We start from the raw sequence: 20,261 nt of genomic DNA, 5'->3' as shown, positions 1-20,261 counted from the left end.
CACAGATGAGGATGATTTCCAGGCTGAAGCCCCGGCCCAGGCCGGGTTAGTGCTGGGTAAACAGCATCTGTTACTATGGAATTAATTCTCAAATAATAGGTGATAAGGTTATTTTTAGTGATGTGTTCTTGAAGTGGCACATCTGCCACAGTGTTGTTCTTCTGCGTTAGAGATCATGCCTTGCTGCAGTGACCTCGTTGTGTGGATGAGGTGGGGAGTGGGGGGGAGAGGACATTTAATAATTTATTTAGCTTGTATCTGAAATGTGTGTCTACATTTCCTGAAAACCTAAAACACAAGCACACCTGTTTTTCTGGCCTTAAGTTCCTTTCTTTTGTACAATGAATTACTTTTTATTAGTGCAAGTAATCATTATGAAACTACCAACGCCCCATCCTGCCATTATAAAACAACTGAAAATCAATTCATGGATCCGCCTGTTTATCCGGATTCGCTCCAATTCATTTGTTTGGGTCATGCCCCGCCCCTCCACAAGTTGTCACGTGGGTTGTTGCAAAACGGTTCAGCTGAGTAATCTTACATAACCTTGGCGGAGGTATCAATGTGACCATTGATTCTCATAATACTGTATCTAGTCCCAACATTGGCCTTGTAGTAGTGGCCTTGACGGCAGCGTTAATCAGTCCAAATGGAAATAACTCAATATCTACTGATCTGTTGCCATTACATTCTTTCCACAGTCAGTCATGGTCGTTAGAGGATGACTCCAAATGACTCAGAAGAAACTTACACAGGCTGACGCAAAAACTACTGTAACAAATATTCCTCTTAGCTTCAGTGGTGGATATTTTGCATTTGTTTAATGTGAGTCACTTCAACGTGATAAAGTTGCCAGTCAGCCTTGGTGGAGGTATCTGATCTCCGAGTGCTCTTCCAGTCAGATTGAAAAATTCACTCGTGAATTATCTCACAAAATTCTGTCCTGATATTCCCAGAGGATAAAAACGAGTTTGGACTTTGGCGATTTTTCATCATCACTTTTTCATCATCAAAAATTGTATGATATACACTTGCAGAACTACTAATATTACTGTCACATCCCCAGTTTACTCTAATACTTTAACTGAGCTTTTACTGTTAGTGCAAATATTAACATGTTAAGTAACATGGTCCACGCTAAAGGTTGTTGACACACACACAGTGTGTGGGCTCACGGAGCCTGTTTTCTTATGTAGAAGTTAAAACATTGAAGTTTTACTGGATTCCTTAATAAAGTAAAATGAGGGAGTCAATAATACAACTGTACACATGAACCAAAAATGTCAGCACATTTATGGGAGACCAAAATATAAACTCTGTTACAAGGACAAGTCATTCAGTGGCCTCATCACGTCAAACATCGGTCACTCACTTCATTTGTGAGCAAAAAACTGATTAATCATCAGTTCATATTTATACACACAGTAAGTCTAGTACATGTACTGTACTAGTAGGTTCAATGTGTAAATACAAAAACTCTAAAGAAAATACAGTAACCACACCTGGTCCAAAAGTGCAAACACATCATTACTAGTTTTTTACTAACTGGCACAGACACAGTTTTCAGAATCCATGCTGTGGACTTCAAACTACGTCTTGATTCATCATACCTCTGAGGCAGGTTCATTAACTTGTAAACCAAACACATCATAAATATGTGGCAACTTCGTCCTCGAATACTTAACTTATTACTTTACATACAAAATAAGTTAGCATTGCTGTTACAGTGAGTAGTCTTCCCATCAATAAGAGTAGTGGTTTCTAAAGGGTTAGGGTTAATAATCTATGTAAACATCTCTCACAGGTTTCATAAATAATTTTTTAAAACACTACAATAAACAGCAAAGAGATGGGAACAAAATATTTGAGCTACAGTTAGAATCAGTCTTTTCAGTCTTGAACTGGCGGAATGCTCAGGGATGACGTTGATACAGTCCATAGCTTCACTTTACGCCCTCAGATGCGGAGCTGCTCTGTGTCGTCCTTCGCAGATGGAATCTCATCGATGGACACGTGAGCCCCTTCTCTCGTCTGTCCAAGAGACGACGCAATGACGTTGACCGCTAAAGAGGCGGTGGCCTCCACGGCTTCTCGGTTGGCCCCTAGCACGGGGTTCACCTCGACCAGGTCCATGGCTGACAGCAGGCCTGCACAGCAACACAGTCACAAGTTAGATACTTACACTAAAACCAATGGAAGTGTTTTATTGACAACATGGTGTCGTCTCTTCAAGCTGTTGCAGACATGCGTGTATTTGTATTTCTTCGTACCTGTGTTATGGATTTCCTCTGTGATGTACATTCCCTCCCTGTAGGTCAAACCTCCGTTCACTGGCGTTCCTGTGGCGGGGGCGAGAGACGGGTCGAAGGCGTCGATGTCGAAGCTCAAGTGGATCGGTCGCTGTTTTCTGTTCAAGAAGGTGAGAAAGAGAAAGTTTGAATTGATAGTTCAGACATGGACAAACTTGACTTAATCGCATAAACAGTAACATACATTAAACCTTATTGAAACAGTCGTGGAATATCGTCATCACTTGAACATACCTTGCCATAAGATGGTCAAAAGTCATCTCCATAACCCTTTGGATGCCCAGTCTGTCGATATCCCTCATGGTGAAGTACTGGATACCCAGGTTCTTCAGGATGTTGCTGCAATGAACACAATTCAATTCAAAAATTGAAGTTAAAACTACTCTCCCAGTGCTAAAGTGTGGGAAGTTCACATCAGCCACACACAGTAAAGTGCTGGTATCCACTTACCGCTCTCCGGGGTCCACGTCCCGCAGACCGATGTAGACCAGGTCCCTCGAGGAGAGGAACGGCTTCGCCCAAGAGAACCCTGGGATAGCTGGCATCTGTGGTGGATGGTAGAATATAGTTTAATATGGAATTTATGCAAATGTGGGGAATAAAATTATCCTCCACCATCAGAATATGTATCGGAATATGTTAGTGGCGCCGGGAGTGCATTTGAAGTGCATTTACATTTAGCTGAAGGCTTCTCCTCACCTTGTCTTGTAGTTCTTTGAGCATGAATGCCACAGGCTGGCCGTGCAGGTTTCCTGATGGAGAGGTTATGGGCGTGTTTATGTCTGCGTGAGCATCGACCCAGATGAGACACAGGTCGGGACACTGCTGGGCGTGACCGCTCACTGACCCGATAGCCAGGCTGTGAAAAGGAGAGGACAGTCTTTTAAACATCTGGTGTTTATCAGAATAGATAAATAGAAGGTTCGAGAATAGAAACGTTTAAATGTGTGTCACTGTGTGTGATGTTGGTGGCGGCTTCCACTTCCGCTTTACTAATATTTCTGTGTATGCACTTTGATTATGATTTTGATAACATGAGAAACATGTTGTGGTTTGCCATCATGTGTTTCCTGGGGGTGGGGGGTTCTTTGTTTCACTGTGACACTTAAAATACTACAGAAATCACACTGCATGATTTCAGGCTCTGGGTTTTTCATGATCTTGAGTTGCAGTACATTTAACTCTCTGTAGATCCCATAATCTGAGCTCATTTACCTGTGATCACCACCAAGCATGACGAGGGTGTGGCCCGCTCCGATGGCTCTGCTCGCTGCTCCAGACAGCATCTTATTGGCTGCACCCACAGAGCGAGGGAACTTCACGTCCATGTAGGGTTCATCCTTCTCCAGGTGGTGGAAGCTGAGGTCTCCAAAGTCATGGACAGAGTAATCTGAGGAGCCGACAACAAGCTGCCGTTAGATGGAGACACTTTGTGCAGGGTCACTCTTTCGATGCAGTGTACAGTGACTCAGCAGGTGTTCAGCGTGTCAGCCTGTGACATGGAAGCAACCTGGCATCTGAGGCTTCTTGACAATCTCTCTAATCCTCAGGACACATCCCCGGTGTCTGATTTGAAAGAATCATTTGTATTTTGACGACTGCAGGTGCCGCTTTAGGATGAAAAGTTGCAGTCCGGTGAGGCTGAGTCATTCAAAGCAAGTGGAACATTAGTGACAGAGCACTTTCCATTTGCCCCGTTTCCCTCCCCAGCTCAGGTTTCAGTCAGTCCAGGCCACCCTGTGCATTGGCTGTTGCAGAATTTAAAGACGAGGGGGTGCCGACTGTGAAGTAAACAAGTGATGTGATCCACCATATTGAGGGTTCATCTGGCAATGTGAGCTTTGATGGCAGTGTTGCGTTACTCTGCTGATCCAAGGGGAACCAATGAGGTTCATTGCCATTCGTAGACAGGACAGGAATAGCCCTTGTCTTCTTGCAATCCTGAACATCTATTGCAAGATAATTAAAAAAGCCTATTCTATCAAAGTTTATAGCTGCTGTGTTTACTGTAGTTAAATCCCAGTGAGTGTTGCTTTGATTATATGAATGTTTCATTCAAACTGTTTCTACAAAGTGAAACCAACCATGACGGTGTGATGGTCGAGACGACGTGGTATTTAGTTCACTTTGGGTTTGGTTCAGAAGACTAAGCACATTTCAAAAAACTAAATTAAACTCAAGGTTTTTTTTTAATAGCACTTTTAATTTTGAAGTAATATTGAATTTCAGTTATGTTACTATTTTGTATTCTAGCTTAATATTTCAAAAAGCAAGGGGGTCGTTGTCATCGTTATGATCATCCCTATAATAAATCAGGGGCGACCTGCTGGTTAAATGGTTAGAACACATACCACGTGGGAACTAGTACCCTAAGAAGAGACTCCCTGGTTCGACCCCTGGCCAGTTGGACCATTTCCCTCATTTCCTCACGTTTCCACTCTCCCTGGCCACACTGAGTGTTGATAATAATATGGCAGATTTGTGTATTTTTGATTTAGTATCACCATGAAGCTGCGGCAAATAATTTAAACACAAATTAAGTGGTTCTTTCAAAACAAGCCATGGATTCACACCCATCTGCCGCTAACCCGTCTATAACATAAAAAATGTCTTTCATGTCTTTATTGTATTCTAGACCAAGATTTAACAACAAGATTTGAGCCTTTAACATATCTAATGCTGCTAAACTGCAGTGACATAACTAACTACTGCATGCAGTTGTGACAGTGTCAGTTTCGGAGAACAAAGTGATGAGGGGGGCGGGGGGGCTGAGCTTGTTGCACAACAGCTTGTGTTTACAGCTGATAACAGATTACCTGGCACATTCTCTGCCTCTCTGGGTCTGTTTAATTGGCTCCAACAGGTACTAATGGCCTTAACTGTCACACACCTGAATTATCCATCGCATGGTCACACAGCTCATGTCACCAACAACCACTGATCTCTCTGTTAGATTCACATGGGAACTAAGAGTCCGTGGGACTCTGTGTTCATGTGAACTGAGGTATCATGATAGTAGGCTTATATCTGTGGTGTATTTATAGAAACATTATCATATGTATGGTATCCCAGTTCAAATATTCTGCAGTCAACACAGTCTTGAAACCTTTGGAATAACTATAATTTTTAAATGATTATATAAAGTCCGGTTTAACTGGTTTGAACAGATGTTTGTTTATGATATTTTACATAAATTATAAATTATTCTCGTTTGGTCTTGTTCAGTGTTTATTCTGATATGTTATGCAACACACTTTGTAACCTGAGTGATATAACACAGTTTTATTATAATGATCTTAATGAATAAAAACAGACAACTGTCATGTAATTACTGCACATTATAAAGCAGATCATGAGATGAAGCCCTGTTGACTTGGACTGAATGTATTTAGTGTGAGCTATGGCAGCGCATTAATCTGTAGCGTCCTTGGTGCTCATAGAGGACTTAACTGTGTCTAGACCACAAATAGACTTTAAGCACCCTAGGCCTGACGTTATAGTGACCTGATCATTCTCAGTGGTATATTTAAATCCCCCCTACAGCATAACTCCTGTCCTAGCTGTGGGACCTTTCTAATTCCAAGCACAATGCGAACTCGGTGACCTAACCTCGCTGGAATAAAGGGAGGATTCTTTCCGCTCGAGGCGTCCTCTTACATCTGCAGAGCAGCAGCAGCGGCTCTTCCCCTTTTGTCCGCAGAACAATAACGCCACGATAAAGAAAAAGGGGGCGGAGCGTGGTTACAGTGCAGTTGAGTGAGTCTGCAGTGACGCCAGTGGAAACAATCCTCCTCTCAGAGCACGTTGAGCTGGGAGCCAGTGACCAAACCAGACATGTGGCACCACGAATAACGAGAGATGACAAATCAGCCTGACTTCTACCACAGTGTCCTGTGGTAATAGGTCATGTGAACCTGTGCGAGGACCTTTATCCCCTGTGTCGTAAGACTGGAGTCTCTTTTGGTCTGTGCTCAACCATTTCTTCACCATTATCACATTTCAACAGGGATTTCCATCATTATGTAATTTCACTGATGGAATTCGTGCACTGCGCCTGTTTGGCCGTTATTCTGCTGCCACACTACTTTGTAACGTCCACATGGAAATGAAACCGGATGATGGTGATTCAGCCTTTTTAAACTAGGTCGTTAACAGTGGTAAGTGCAGTATATTTGAAGAACCAAAACGTATAGATGATGTGGATTTAACCTATTTAAACTAGGTCGTTAACAGTGGTAAGTGCAGTATATTTAAAGAACCAACACGTATAGATGATGTGGATTTAACCTATTTAAACTATGTCTTTAACAGTGGGAAGTACAGTATATTTAAGGAACCAGAAAAGATCCTGTTCCGGTTCTCACGTCAGGTGTCTCCCGGTGATTTGAAGTACCGACTGAAGAACCGGAGGCTCTGAATAACAGCCTCGGTTACATAACGAGCCCCCTTCCCCTCACCTACCCAGCCCGGACAGCCTCTCGATGAGCCCCGCATCTCTGATGACTTTGGGTCCGTGCTCCACTCCTCTCCTTTTCTGTCGGACACAAAACAACCCACGAGGAAGCTGAGTGACCGATTAACGGTTTAAAAATCTACTTTAACTTCTCACCGAGCTTTTTCTTACCTGTCCTCTGGAAAACGGGGCCCCGAGCACCGCCACGGACTGAGGCCGGCTTTGTGTGCAGCAGTGGCCGAGTTGAGTCCTGAGAAAGCGGTGTACATGTCCCCTGAAAGCCATCTTCCTCCGCGGGATGTGACGAGAGAAAATGCGCAGACAGCCTCCAGACAGCGCAGCGGAAAGAGTCTGACGAAAGCGCGCCGGGTCGTTGCGCTCTCTGTCGGATGCTGGGGGCCGGGTCTTAAGCCTCCTCCGTCCGCTGAATATTCATGAGCTGCCGGGGCGGAGGGACCGGGTCACCGCTACCGGTGAGTCACGGCCGGGTTCTTCCGCATTTAACGCAACTTTAACACGCACACTGCGCCGAAATAATCCGCCGCGATGCGAGTTTACACCGCGTTTTTCAACTAGAACGTCCTGTTCCTCGTTTAGCTGTGACGTCAGAGCCCACGACACACCTTCGCGCCAGCCAATGGGAGGCGGCGCAGGAAGTGGGTTCGTCCGGTGGGCGTGGCCTGCGCGGTAAGGACGTTTCCCCATGTGTTTGTTGTGAATCCCCTTTTTTTTTTTTACCGCAGAGTCTCGTCGAGGTGGAAATTTCCAGAGACGCAGCGGAGCGGGGGCTGATCTGCTTGTTTACATTAAAGCGTTGGTCCTGATTGTGCGTCCACACGAGTCCAGGAGCCAAAAACAGATCAGGTTTCAGGTCAGGCCCTTTTCCAGTGCCCACATCTTTCCACCTATTTCTGCAGGAACAGGTGTCAGCTCGCAGTACAAACTACAGCTTACATGTGTAAAAGTTCAAATCCTATGCTTTCTTAATGCCTATGTTTATCTTTATTTTGATTTTAGATTTTTTTTATATCTCTAGCTTTATATTTCAAGTTTTATTCTTTTCACCTTACATCTGCTGTACCACAATTTCACAGGCTATGTTAGTCTAACGCACAACTTATAGCTACAGTGATTTATCTTTAAATCTGTATTTATATTTGGCTTCAATACTCTGCCTCTGTTACTTATACTTAAAACATTTATATTGTCAATATCTCCTTTAGCTCATATTTACAGTCACAACTTTGTAGTAGTTCTGGTGGTCAGACTTTCATCCCACTGCAGAGAACTTATTCTGGACCTATTTTGACCTTTTATTATTCTTATGCTCTTGTTTTTGACTGTTTTGTGTGATACTGGATAACTTAATTTCCCTTGGGGTTTAATAAAGTATCTACCTATCCATCCCCCAGAAATGTTGAAGCATTCAAAGTAAAACTAAAAGTAAATTTCATATGTTGGATTATTATTACTCATACACTACTGTATATGTTTTTATAACACTTATTTTATGTCCCAGTGACACTTTTTATAACCCCCCCCTATTTTGATTGATCTGGACCTTAAGAACTAATGTTAACTGTACACTACTGGGTCATTTATTACAGTTTTTAATGGGCTTGTGGGGTTGTCCATGTTATCTTAACACGCACAGTAACTTATTATTGAAATGGCAGCAGTGTGAAAGCAATAAATCTTGATAATGATCTTTTGACGGTTTCATGTGGTCCTCATGAAGCTACTTTAGAAACTGCGGGGTCATTTATAACATCACAAGTTATTATGTTTTATGGTGTCCTGTGTTTTTCATGTAATCTCTAAGTAAAGCTGTTTATCAGATACGTTAAGGGGGTATAGTGGCATAGAAACACTCAACTATAGTAGCCTACATCTGCCATATTATGTAACGTGCAATGTTATTACTACTACTACTACAGTTGTTTATAACGTCTTATCTTATCTCAGAACTTCTCACCAGAGCCTTTTGTAGCGGCATGGGCTAAGATTGAAACCATAGGACTATCCATCTTATTGTGTAACAAAATATGGTTTAGTTTAAAATATAGACAATTAAAACACAAATGTCAACAGTTTATTGTTTATTTATGTACAAAACCTAAACTAATATTAAATGTAAATGTAAATGTTTAAACATCGTAATACACATAGAACCTGAACTGTAAACCTGTCAACATGTTAACATGTGACATCTGACAAAGTTAAACATTTGGCGCCACCAAGCGTTTAAAGATGGAAACTGCAGAGAATTAAAATGGGGGTAAAAAGATTTTAGAGCCTGTTTGGTAAAACCTCCCAGAATTAAACCACGCCCACAGACCGGTGAACACACGTGTGACAAAATCTACTAATCCACACATTGTACATTATTTAAATTAATAAAGGACCATCGCAGCTTTTATTATAGATTTAGTCGATTTATTTCAACTATCACTTAATAGAACTGTTTGACATTTTGGTCATGTTGTGTTTTTTTTGACAGATGTTGTTTTGCCTTGTTTTGTTCTGTGTATTTTGCAAAGCGCTTTTTGACCTTGTTTGTATAAGTGCTATAGAAATAAAGTTCATTATGAGGATGATGATTATTGTTGTTGTTATTTTACCACCTTAAAGGTTCAGTGTGTAGGATCTAGTGGTGAAGTTGCATGTTGCAGCTGAAACCTCACCCACCTCTTCCAATAAAGGAGATGAAGGAGAACCTGCAGTAGACTTCAGTTGTCATAAAAACTCAAACGGTGTTTAATTTGTCCAGTCTGGGCTACTGTAAAAAACATGCTGACCTCCGTAGGGAGGAGCCGCTCCTGATTAATATAAAGGGCCCATTCTAGTGTAAAGAAAACAACAGTTTGAAAAATTTAGATGAAACACACAAGTGAAAACATCACTAGGATTATTTTATCTATTCAATTTCTGCCAATAGATCCCTTTCACCTAAATCTTACCGACAAACCTTTAAATAAGGTCACATAAAACTCAATTAATCCCGAAGGAAATTCTTGTGCCATCTTGCTCCAAGATTACAGTATCAACCATATATAATAGAATATAATTCAGTGAATACAGCAATATAGTATTAAATCTAACAATGGAAGTGAAATAAAAAAGTGTCAAGTATAAAGTGTATTGCAAATGAAAGAAAAGCATATATAGGAATTACAGAGTAATGCAGAACCAGTGCCTGAACTTAATGCAATGCAATAAACCGAGTTCAAGATAAATCAGTGCAGAATTAACAGTTTTATTAGAAAACAAACAGAAAAGAGGAGCTGAAGGAGTTGTTTTCTAGCCTGAGAGACAGAACTCAGGGCAACAAACCAGCCCACTGGGCCGCTCCGCTCTCCCAGGGTGCATTGCGCGCAGCAGGTCCCAGTTATTAGTGTTAGCTGCAGCTGAACCGCGCCGGTCACTGTTATCGCGCTAATCGCCAGCGGCGTGTCTCCCCCGGTTCCCCCCGGTTCATGGGCTTTTATCCGGACGACACTTGCTTTTGTCAACGTCTGCTTTTTTTTTTACCTTGACGCTCCACGGGCGGGTGAGTAACATCCGCGTGTGACCGCTGCGGCTAAACGTGAGCGAGCCAAGGCCACGGAGAAGCGTTAGCTCCCCTCCGAAGCTAGCGGGCTAGTTAACGTTAAAAAACCCTGCGCGTGTGTAACGTCTCGTGCAGGTCCCCCACCACCTTGGTAGTGTTGTGGTTTATCAGTGGGTTTGCGTGGCGGATTGTTGATATTGTAACGCTGCGCTGAGTTTCACGTGACCTAGCTTCACCCTGAGATGATGTCGCGCTGCTGCTCCTCCTGTGCTCATCATCCTTTCTCTCTCTCTCTCCCTCTTCTTCTTCTTCTTCTTCTTCTCCAGTTACCCGTTCATCTGAAGGATGTCGTACCCTCCTCCCCTCAACCGCCAGCAGATCGGCCTCCCCCAGCTGCCCCCGAGGCTCCCTCCTCCACAGTATGCGGGCTTTGCCCCAGGTGTCCCCCCAGGTACACAACTCAGCCGTGGGGTCGGGAGTCTGAGTCCTTGGGGGTTCTCCAATGTAAACAGTCGTTGGGCATTTTGGGTTTGATGACATTTGCAGGAGCCAGGATTCACTGTTTACAACAACTCAGGCCAGTTGTTTGACAGTGAAGGTGCAGAGGACAGGGGGACATTGTTCTGTGACAGCTGGACTCACATGGAACAAGAAACCAGTTAGAATAAATCTTTAAAAGAACCGTAAAGACAGAAACAAGTTGGAAGTAGAGAAATATAGTGAAATCCCTGCAAATGAAACCTGAATGAAACATTAAACTCCTCAAGGGCTCAGAATTCATTTGGGGAAATCTCACACAGCTTCATATTATTGTCTGTTTTTGTGTGTATTTGTATACTTTAATATTTGAGTGTTTCTATTTGCAGGTACCCCCATGATCCCACTACATATGGGTCTAGTGGCCCAAGCCCCCACAGTGAGTTGGAAACAGGTCTTCCTACCTACTGCATACAAAGTGACGCGTCATCCATTTAATCCATACTCTTGATACACGTTAAGACTTTAACCAAGTCTCATCCATTTGTTTTTGGGAAAGTTTGAAGGCACTAAATTGCATCTCTATTCTGCAGGTTCTGCTCCCGACCTCAGTGGCTGTAGCACAGAAGCCGATGCTTCCGAAGAAGGAGTCTGGCCTCAGAATGAAGGATATAGACGATGGCAGTGGCCCCACCACCACTGTGTTTGTAGGAAACATCTCTGAAAAGGCATCGGACATGTTGGTCAGACAGCTTCTAGCGGTGGGTGGATCTCTCCCTCTGCTTATTCTGCATGTACTGAAATGAAAAAGAACAGGCAGCTTTAGGGAAATTGGGAAAATAAAGAGCTACAGGTGACGAATTCAAACCTAATCTCTCATCTCAGGTAACCACTGACATACCTTAGAGCTATTGTAACAGGGAAACCTTTCTGCAACTTTCTTATCTGTGATTTACTAATCATTGATGGTTGGCATCTGTAATGCTAGATTTAATGATTTAGTTTTTCTCGTCTCTTTTTTATATAGAAATGTGGTATTGTCCTGAGCTGGAAAAGGGTCCAAGGCGCCTCTGGGAAACTTCAAGGTAACTACACAAAAAACATTCTCAGAGTAAATTTGCTTTATGTAAATGCAGTTAATCTGGAGATCTTTGAGACTGGACTTTTTATTCAATTGAATGAATTTAGATGTTTGTGTTTTTTGTCAACGATAAAAAGGACTAGACGTAGAGAATATAAAACTGTTAACACATTTTGAAATATATAAAATCTAATTAAATGCAAAAACAGTTTTTATGTTGTACGTAGGTAAAATATTTTGTCATTAACATCTGTGGAACTGTTGTTCTCCTTAACTCCTTGAAGCTTTTGGGTTCTGTGAGTATAAGGAGCCTGAATCCACGCTGCGAGCCCTCAGACTTCTGCATGAGCTGCTCTTAGGTGATAAGAAGCTGTTGGTCAAGGTCGATGCCAAAACCAAGTCCCAGCTAGATGAGTGGAAAGCTAAGAAGAGGAGTTCCAATGGGGTATGCAGTTCACCTGTTGAGTTAAGGATGAATGGTACTTTTGTTCAAATGGGTTTGTAAGTTTGATTCTCCCATTTTTTTTTTCCTGGATTTAACATAAAGGGAGCCAGTGTTGGGTCAAAGAACGACGAAGACGAGGAGGAGCTTCTTGATGAAGAAACCCTTCGGCGGGATCAGGTTGTGAAGGGGGCGATAGACGTCCTCATCCGAGAGTATGCAAGTGAACTCAACGCTCCCTCGCAGGATCCTGACAGTCAACCTCGCAACAAGAAGCGGAAAGAGAAGAAAGAGGAGGTAGAGATGCACATGAACACAAAGACTGGTGCAACATTCTCTTGTGCTGTGATTTGTAGGAACTGTTGGGTACTTAGTGTGTTTGTTTCCTGTCTTCCCCCTTCTTTGTGTAAGGAGGATATCAATGCCATGGAGATGGAGGATGACAAGAGAGATCTGATATCCAGAGAGATCAGCAAATTCCGGGACACACACAAGGTAATGTATCAAACTGCTGTTATTCATCTGTAATGTAGGATTTGGAGGAGAAATCCACAGTTTAATTAGAAATTCCTCAACAGAAAATGAAAATGAAGATGCAATGTGTATATATACATTTATTTTTATGGAGATAGTTGCTTTTATATTTAGTTATTGAAATTGAATCGTTAAAGGAATAGATGATAGTTGATGTCAAAATATGTTGTCAATTATTTTATATGATCTTAAGGTTTAAAGTGTTGAGGTACATCAGTCGCTCAGGTGGCTTTATAGTATTTTTTGTAATATTTTCAATTTGGAGAAGAGTTCTTATTGGTGTTTAAAAACTGATCTGAGACTAAACGCTTTAGCTCTGCATAAGCTAAATTCATCACACAGAGTGCATGGATACAATGTTAAATTCCATCTTAAGCTAATCTATTGATTAAACCCCACCAATATGGTAGAATTCATTTGATGACTAGAGCAAGATGAATCTCAGAATCTCAGCTTTGGAAAAAGTTGCGAGGATAGGATGTAAGTATGAGCCTTCCTTTATTCTTTACTCATGCTGGGCGCTCCCTTCTGGAGGGTTTGCAGAGGGGCAACTGGCTCTTAATTCACTTACATTATTAAAATTTCGGAAGTGTTTGCATTTACAAAACCGAAAATGGATTTGACTCAATGAAGAAGCTGGAATAAAAGCACCATTAAATCCGTGTGAGTGCGGGCAGCTCAGTGAACCCCTGCAGGTCCTCAGATGGTGAATGATGTGTTTAAAGAACACACACAGACTGAATGAGCCTAACCACTGCAGTAGTTTGAACTGCAGCCTGTAGTTTACCTAAAGTAGGGAGCGCCTCTCCACAGCACTCTGCGGTCTGAAGACTAACTAGGTAAGTCTTCATGTGTTTGTTTACTTCCTCTTGAGTTTCTTTAAATTTTCTTCTTTCTTCTCTTCTGTGACTTCTTGGTAACTCCACTCCCACCCCTTAGTTTAACAATTAGAGAAAAAGGAAAAAATAATGAATTAGTTTGAATAGAAAGGACAAAGCTGCATGTTTCTTTTATCTCCTACACAGGGTCAGACAAATTAATGCACTCATGGAACATGGGCACGGATTTTACCTCTGAGCTCGGGACATGATCCCACTTTTAAACACTGCTACAGAGGGGGATTGTATTAGGATCAACATTTATAGCTGCTGGATAAAACAAACGTCATCTGGTCTTCTGTGAACCAACAACATTAATATAATAAATCCAAAGGGGCAACATAAAAACCATGAGAGCAGACAACAACACACCACTGACAATAATGGAAATGGAAAGATGTGCGTATGAAGATATCAAGGTAATGATGTATGGTATTTCACTATAAACTTATCACAGGTGGTATTTTGACAGATACTTCTAATTGGTGTTCAACTTGATATATTTACTTAAATACAAGATTAGTGAATAAATCAGCCATTTCTTTCACAATGGGAAAATTTGAACAAGAGGTAAGTTTGCAACACTAAACAATACGAGCCAGAAAAATAAACCAAAAAGCTCATGTGATTATCCATTTGTGTTAAATACTTTCTCTGGATGAAAACCTGTTAATTTGACTCCAGCCCCCGTAGCCTAATTACACTGTAGATCATAGCTCATGCACAACAGGGAGTTCAGACCTCTTTCATCCTTTCCTCTTTTTTTATTTTTATCACTTGACAGCATTCAGACCCACATTTCCAACAGCGTTCTCTGAAAATTGTGAACCAGTCCAGCTACTGGCTGGTTCGACTGTTTGAACTGTGGGTCTGACTCTGTTGAGGATTTCTTACATTATTTATTGGGTTGGAGAAGCCAAAGAGACACCAGAAGACAACCTGCAGGTAAGACTGCTTCAATAATTTCCTTGTGGCACAATGGAATACAGTTTCTGATCTGAAGTTTTTCCAGATGTCATTTGTGTGATTGAACTGTAATTAGATCAACTGCCTCATCGGTATCATGTGGACATTTATCATGGTTCTGTCTTTACACTTGACCTGCTTTTCCCTCCCACATGTAGCCTGTAGGATGTGTAGGGGCAGAGAAGTGCTGAAACCGTAGTTCATCACCTGTAAGTTGCACGCCAGTAGCTCTGAAACGGTCTGTAGAACACGCCATCATTTTTCTGTCAGCTAGTCAGAATGTGGACATTTGGTTTAGAGTTTATTCAGACTGAGTCTGAGCAGGTGCAGAGAATTTCTCAGGTGTTGTGAAATGTTCCAGATAGTCTACTAGTCTAGTTTGGTCCAGAGGAGTTGCTCAAGGTAGCTGCAGTATCACAACTACAACTTTTTTTAATTACTCTGCTGTATATCATCAAACCACAGTGCTGCAGGGGAGCACTTGCACCGCAGTCTGTCACTGCTTCCGTGCATCTCTGATTACCGGGTAAAAAAAACACATGGGAGCTGGTTATGTAATTCACTTAGTTGGGCCATTTGCCGTGTTAAGCCAAGGCTGGTTTCAATCCACTTGGCACATAAAGGGATAAGCCCAAACCAAATCACTATATAAAAGTGATCTTAAGTTTAAATTTAGTTACTTAGTGAACCTGACCTAATGGTTCAAAGCTTTCTTAACACTTAAGTACTTTATTATCATGAGCATGTTTAAAGTGTGAGAAGCAGCAATTCAAATTTAAAATCCTTTAACTTAAGGAATTACATAACGCTTACTGCAAAGAGCATTAATTTAATGTGTTAATGCAGCACATTTATATACATAATACAGTATGAAGTAGTCAGTACCACTTATTTCTATGGTGATGCTGCATATGATGATATAACATAACTACATCATGTCAGAGTTATGCATTTTAATGTACAGTATCTCCTGCACCAGGTCAGATCCATCGCTTTGAGTGCACATTGATTTGGAAAAAGGGCGGATGTGCGCTTGACTCATACGTATTTGCCCACAGCTGAATTTTTATTGGACTAGCCTCTTGTTACATCAGAGCATAATCTTAGATCACCATAGAACAGATAGTAACTGCAGAGGACAAGTTGACCTGTTACATATGTGAAAATCATTCAGTATTAGTCTATGGGTTAAAGGCCAATATTGAATTCTGGAGCCATTTCCAGTTATGATCTTTCTATTACACTTTGATGTAACAAAAATACAACAAAGTTTAAAAAGTGCTGAAAAGTTTCCAGGTCTTAACTTCCGCCCCATTTGCAACCCGTCGTATCAACAGTTACTTTAATTGTTTTGGTGTCTTTTCACTTATGAACTGCAATGTATGGTTTTACACACGTATGTCCTGAATTGATCAGTATCTACATTAAACCTGCTCAAGCAGTGGATTACTCTTCCAGGAGGAAACGTCAGGGCTAAGAGGACTTCCTCACACGCAGCAGCCAGCCTCTCCAAGGCAATGAGTCATGGCAGTATGTGAGCATGTCTGGCCCCGGGAGTTTAAAACTACTTCTCATTATTATGTGCTGTTCACTTGTATTCAAGGATGCTGGTCTTGTTATTGTTTTGAATCAAGTGACACGTTCTCCTCTTTCTTCCTGTCGGGCTCCTGCAGAAACTGGAGGAGGAAAAAGGAAAGAAAGAGAAGGAGCGACTGGAGATCGAGAGGGAAAGGAGAGAGAGGGACAAAGAGCGGGAGCGCGAGAGGGAGCGCCGTGACCGTGAAAAAGAGAAGGAAAGGGAGAGAGAGAGGGACAAGGAGCGGGAAAGAGACAGAGATCGGGAGCGGGAGAGAGATCGCGAACGGGAGAGGACGAAGGAGCGAGAGCGGGAGAGGGAGAGGGACAGGAGTCGAGACGTCAGTGAAGACCGCAGCAGGTCGAGGTCAGTGAGAGGCCAGCGATGACACACTTGATGCTCAGCTGCTGTCATCAAGCATGACTCACTATGACACCATTCTGTCTCATCTGTGAGAAGGGCTGTGATTACAAGTCAAAATATTTAGTTAAAAAACAGTCACAACAGTCAGATTCTGATATTTTAAAGGATGATGCATCTTTCGCAGGCAGCAGTAGTGTTTTATATCAGTAGCCAGATAATCAGATTGTATCCAGTAGTTCTCAGCTCTGATTTGGTTTCCGATTTAAAATAATATAACTTCACCACTGTTCTAAAACGCTGTTCTGCTTTGCACCACACAAAGGCATTAATGGAAATTTTGTGGTCATTCTTTCTATTTTTCCCTGTCATTTGAATGCATATTTTATGATATTGCAACCAGTCAAACTGCAATAATGTGTCTTTCACAGAGAGAGGGCGAGAGACGATAAAAAACGAGACAGAGAGGATGATGAGGAGGACGTGTACGAACGGAGGAGACTTGAGAGGAGGCTTCGAGACAAGGAGGCAGCTTACCAAGAAGTATGGAGATAAAACTCTTCTAATTTTGACCTTTTGAATCAATTTAATGAATGTCTGACTTTGTTGAATGATTTTTCTCTGTCCTCCTTAAAGCGCCTTAAAAACTGGGAGATCCGTGAGAGGAAGAAATCTCGTGACTACAGCAAAGAAACGGAGAGGGAGGACGAGAGGCGCCGGGAAATGGTAAACGTAAATATATAACACACCAGATTTAAATATTAGCAAATAGTTTTTCAGATCTCCACAGTTTATAATATCAGATATCTGAGAGTTACGTGCACGATTTATATATTTGCTTTTATACTACTTGTTTAAAATCAGATGAAAGAAGCCAAAAGACTGAAAGAATTCCTTGAGGATTACGACGACGACAGAGACGATCCAAAATACTACAGGTAACCCTCTATCTGCACATACAGGGGGGTGGGGCACTCTGTTTTGCTCTACAGGTCACTTTACATGTTGTAATTCTCATTTTCAGAGGCAGTGCTTTGCAGAAGCGACTTCGTGACCGAGAAAAGGAGTCAGAGTTGGACGAGCGAGACCGGAAGAGGGAGAAGGAGGAGCATGAGGAGATCAGACAGCGACTTCTTGCTGAGGGTCACCCTGACCCAGATGCTGAGCTGCAGAGGGTGAGTCTGACTTACTGCACCAATCATTGAACTACCAACAGTCCCACATGAGTTCCTGACCCATACAAGAGACTGAAGTCCGGTCTTTTGTGATGTGTTTTTGTGTAGATGGAGGAAGAGGCAGAACGCAGACGACAGCCCCCTCTGAAACTGGAACCTGAGGAGGAGGTGATCCAGGAGAAGGTTCATAGAGACCGAGACCGTGAACGGGAAAAGAGAGGGTCAGGAAGGCCCGTGGAGCCGCCGCCGCCGCCTCGACCCCCTCCGCAGCATTCGGACGACGATGTGGAGGAAGGGGAGGAGGAGGACTACCACGACGGAGAGGACTCACAAGAAGCCAAGCCGCAACTCAAACCCATAATGCGACCAATCAGTACTGCTCCCTCAGTGTCCTCCGCCAGTGGGAATGCGACCCCTAACACGCCCGGTAACGAATCTCCCTGCGGAATTATCATTCCTGGTGAGAACTCGCCTGAGGTCCAGCCTCCAGAGGAACATCGGCCCAAGATCAATGTCAGTCTCAAGCTGGGTGAGTGCAGAAGCAAATGTGGGACACAAGAGGATCTATTTCTTTAGCTTTACCGCTTTGTGCCAGAATAAACTGACCTTGTTCCCGTTTCTCTTTTCCAGGGGCCACCAACAGTCCCAGCCAGCCCAACGTAGGAAAGCGAAAGAAACTGGCAACTGTGGAAAGTGTTTTCAACAAGTTTGATGAGGAGGAGGCTGACGAGCAGCCTCGCAAGAGGAAACTGGTTCCACTGGACTATGGTGATGACGAAAAGAGTCTGGGGGTGGACGGGGCCGAATTACCAGGGGCCAAAGGCAACATCAACACAGAAGAGAAACGCAAGCACATAAAGAGCCTTATTGAGAAGATCCCCACAGCCAGACCTGAGCTGTTCTCCTACCCTCTGGACTGGACTATGGTTGACTCGGTAATAAGCTCGGACATTTTAGATTTCAGGCTGTTTTATTAACTTAAATGTTGAGTGAAGTAAGTAAATATTCTAACCTGTGATAACTGAATGTTAAACCATTGGGTGTTTTGATTGTTCCTCTGCAGACTCTGATGGATCGTCGCATTAAGCCATGGATTAATAAGAAGATTATTGAATACATTGGCGAGGAGGAAGCCACTCTCGTTGATTTTGTCTGTTCAAAGGTTGGTGATGATTCTGTGAAACTCTGAACTGAAAACTTGAATAACTTTATCAGGAAAACTACTTTCAAGTTTCAGACTAGTCAAATTTTTATTTTACTTTGGTCACTTAAAGGAGACATGTGATGCATTTTCATTTTTTTTTTTTCCACAACACTTTGTCAGTAGTCGGTTCATAGTGATGTTGCGTAAAATCATGTTTATAGTGAACTCCTAGCGGCTAATTTGGCGCGTCCCCTAACAAAGCCAGGTGAGGTGAGAGTGGAGTCGGACATTTACTACATGTGCTGGAAACGTTTGATAAAATACATCAGGGTTCAGCTTGGCTTCATCAGGAGGGGGGGGCGTCAAGAGACAGGAGCTAAAACCAAGTGTTCCAGATAGAGGCTGAAAAGAGGAGCTGCAGCAATGGACAGTCTGAGCGATGTGTTTTCTGAACATTAGAGCATGAAAATCTTTCAAGTAATTACACTAGTTAAAATTAAATCAACCTGAGTTCATGCATAATATGTCTCCTTGAACAAAGTATGTATAATTTTTCTGTATATCCAGTTTTTCTGATTCTTAAGTTTGGTTGTTGCCGTGTCGGTCATGTTGCTCACTGTAATCGAACGTGATTTTCCTTCTCTTCCCAGGTGATGGCTCACAGCACCCCTCAGGGTATTCTTGATGATGTTGCTATGGTAAGTTCAAATTGGTTCTGGATCCCAAACCTAAGCCTCCATGTCCCAAAAAGGATTCATTGCATAGATTTCTTGAGCAGTGAATATTAATGATCTGTTCTGTGTTTAGGTTCTCGATGAAGAAGCAGAAGTTTTCATAGTAAAGATGTGGAGGCTGTTGATTTATGAAACAGAAGCCAAGAAGATCGGACTCGCGAAATAAAGACCAGGTCACTCGGACTGACTTCCTCAGCTCACAGCTCTGCCACCTGCAGTTTTCTGGTCCAGTCTGTAAACATGCGCCCATGCACCCCACCATTCCTTCAGCAAGGAGCTGCTGCCGTGTGTGTATGCGTGTGTGTGTGTGTGTGTGTGTGTGTGCGCGCGTCTGTGTGTGTTTGGGGAAAGTCTGGGCTGCAAACAGACAGAATTTGCACCAACACTCTGCATGATAAAACCTAGGTTTTATATTTCCCCCTTCGTTGAGGCAGAAAACAGTTTCATGTCACCCGTCTGTTCTGCAATAATTTGGACACATTCAGCTTTGATTTATTGTCGTCATGTTGAGGCACTGCTCCGTTGTGTGAACTAATAAATATGCTTTTTTTTTTTAAACAAAATGTCTGGTTTTCTTTAGGT

At 42.5% G+C, this 20,261-nt stretch overlaps 2 protein-coding genes across 8 annotated transcripts; one reads left to right on the top strand and one right to left on the bottom strand.

Annotated features, from left to right (window-relative positions):
* Nucleotides 1-1,275: 1,275 nt before the first annotated feature.
* Nucleotides 1,276-7,201, bottom strand: arg2 (arginase 2). The gene is made up of 8 exons (XM_035168934.2): nucleotides 6,934-7,201; nucleotides 6,771-6,843; nucleotides 3,525-3,699; nucleotides 3,009-3,168; nucleotides 2,760-2,854; nucleotides 2,544-2,648; nucleotides 2,271-2,407; nucleotides 1,276-2,147 (listed from the first exon to the last, which is right to left on the bottom strand). The coding sequence occupies exons 1-8, from the start codon at nucleotides 7,045-7,047 to the stop codon at nucleotides 1,957-1,959; spliced, it is 1,050 nt and encodes a 349-aa protein (XP_035024825.1). The 5' UTR covers nucleotides 7,048-7,201; the 3' UTR covers nucleotides 1,276-1,956.
* Nucleotides 7,202-10,119: 2,918 nt separating this feature from the next.
* On the top strand, nucleotides 10,120-20,242 carry rbm25a (RNA binding motif protein 25a). Of its 7 annotated transcripts, none has more exons than XM_035167920.2 (18): nucleotides 10,120-10,312; nucleotides 10,639-10,763; nucleotides 11,179-11,228; nucleotides 11,383-11,550; nucleotides 11,817-11,874; nucleotides 12,155-12,315; nucleotides 12,418-12,609; nucleotides 12,724-12,807; nucleotides 16,364-16,632; nucleotides 17,058-17,169; nucleotides 17,263-17,358; nucleotides 17,491-17,564; nucleotides 17,651-17,801; nucleotides 17,910-18,330; nucleotides 18,432-18,736; nucleotides 18,865-18,963; nucleotides 19,596-19,643; nucleotides 19,753-20,242. In XM_035167920.2, the coding sequence occupies exons 2-18, from the start codon at nucleotides 10,658-10,660 to the stop codon at nucleotides 19,843-19,845; spliced, it is 2,487 nt and encodes an 828-aa protein (XP_035023811.1). In that variant the 5' UTR covers nucleotides 10,120-10,312; nucleotides 10,639-10,657; the 3' UTR covers nucleotides 19,846-20,242. The 7 variants fall into 7 exon arrangements, with proteins under 7 accessions (XP_035023811.1, XP_035023807.1, XP_035023806.1 ...); XM_035167916.2 differs by having other exon boundaries at nucleotides 11,179-11,267; nucleotides 12,727-12,807; XM_035167915.2 differs by having other exon boundaries at nucleotides 11,179-11,267.
* The last annotated feature ends 19 nt before the right edge of the window (nucleotides 20,243-20,261 follow it).

The sequence above is a fragment of the Hippoglossus stenolepis genome, chromosome 10 (assembly GCF_022539355.2).
Source record: "Hippoglossus stenolepis isolate QCI-W04-F060 chromosome 10, HSTE1.2, whole genome shotgun sequence".
Taxonomy (NCBI): domain Eukaryota; kingdom Metazoa; phylum Chordata; class Actinopteri; order Pleuronectiformes; family Pleuronectidae; genus Hippoglossus; species Hippoglossus stenolepis.
This window is presented reverse-complemented; position numbering and strand designations above follow the sequence as displayed.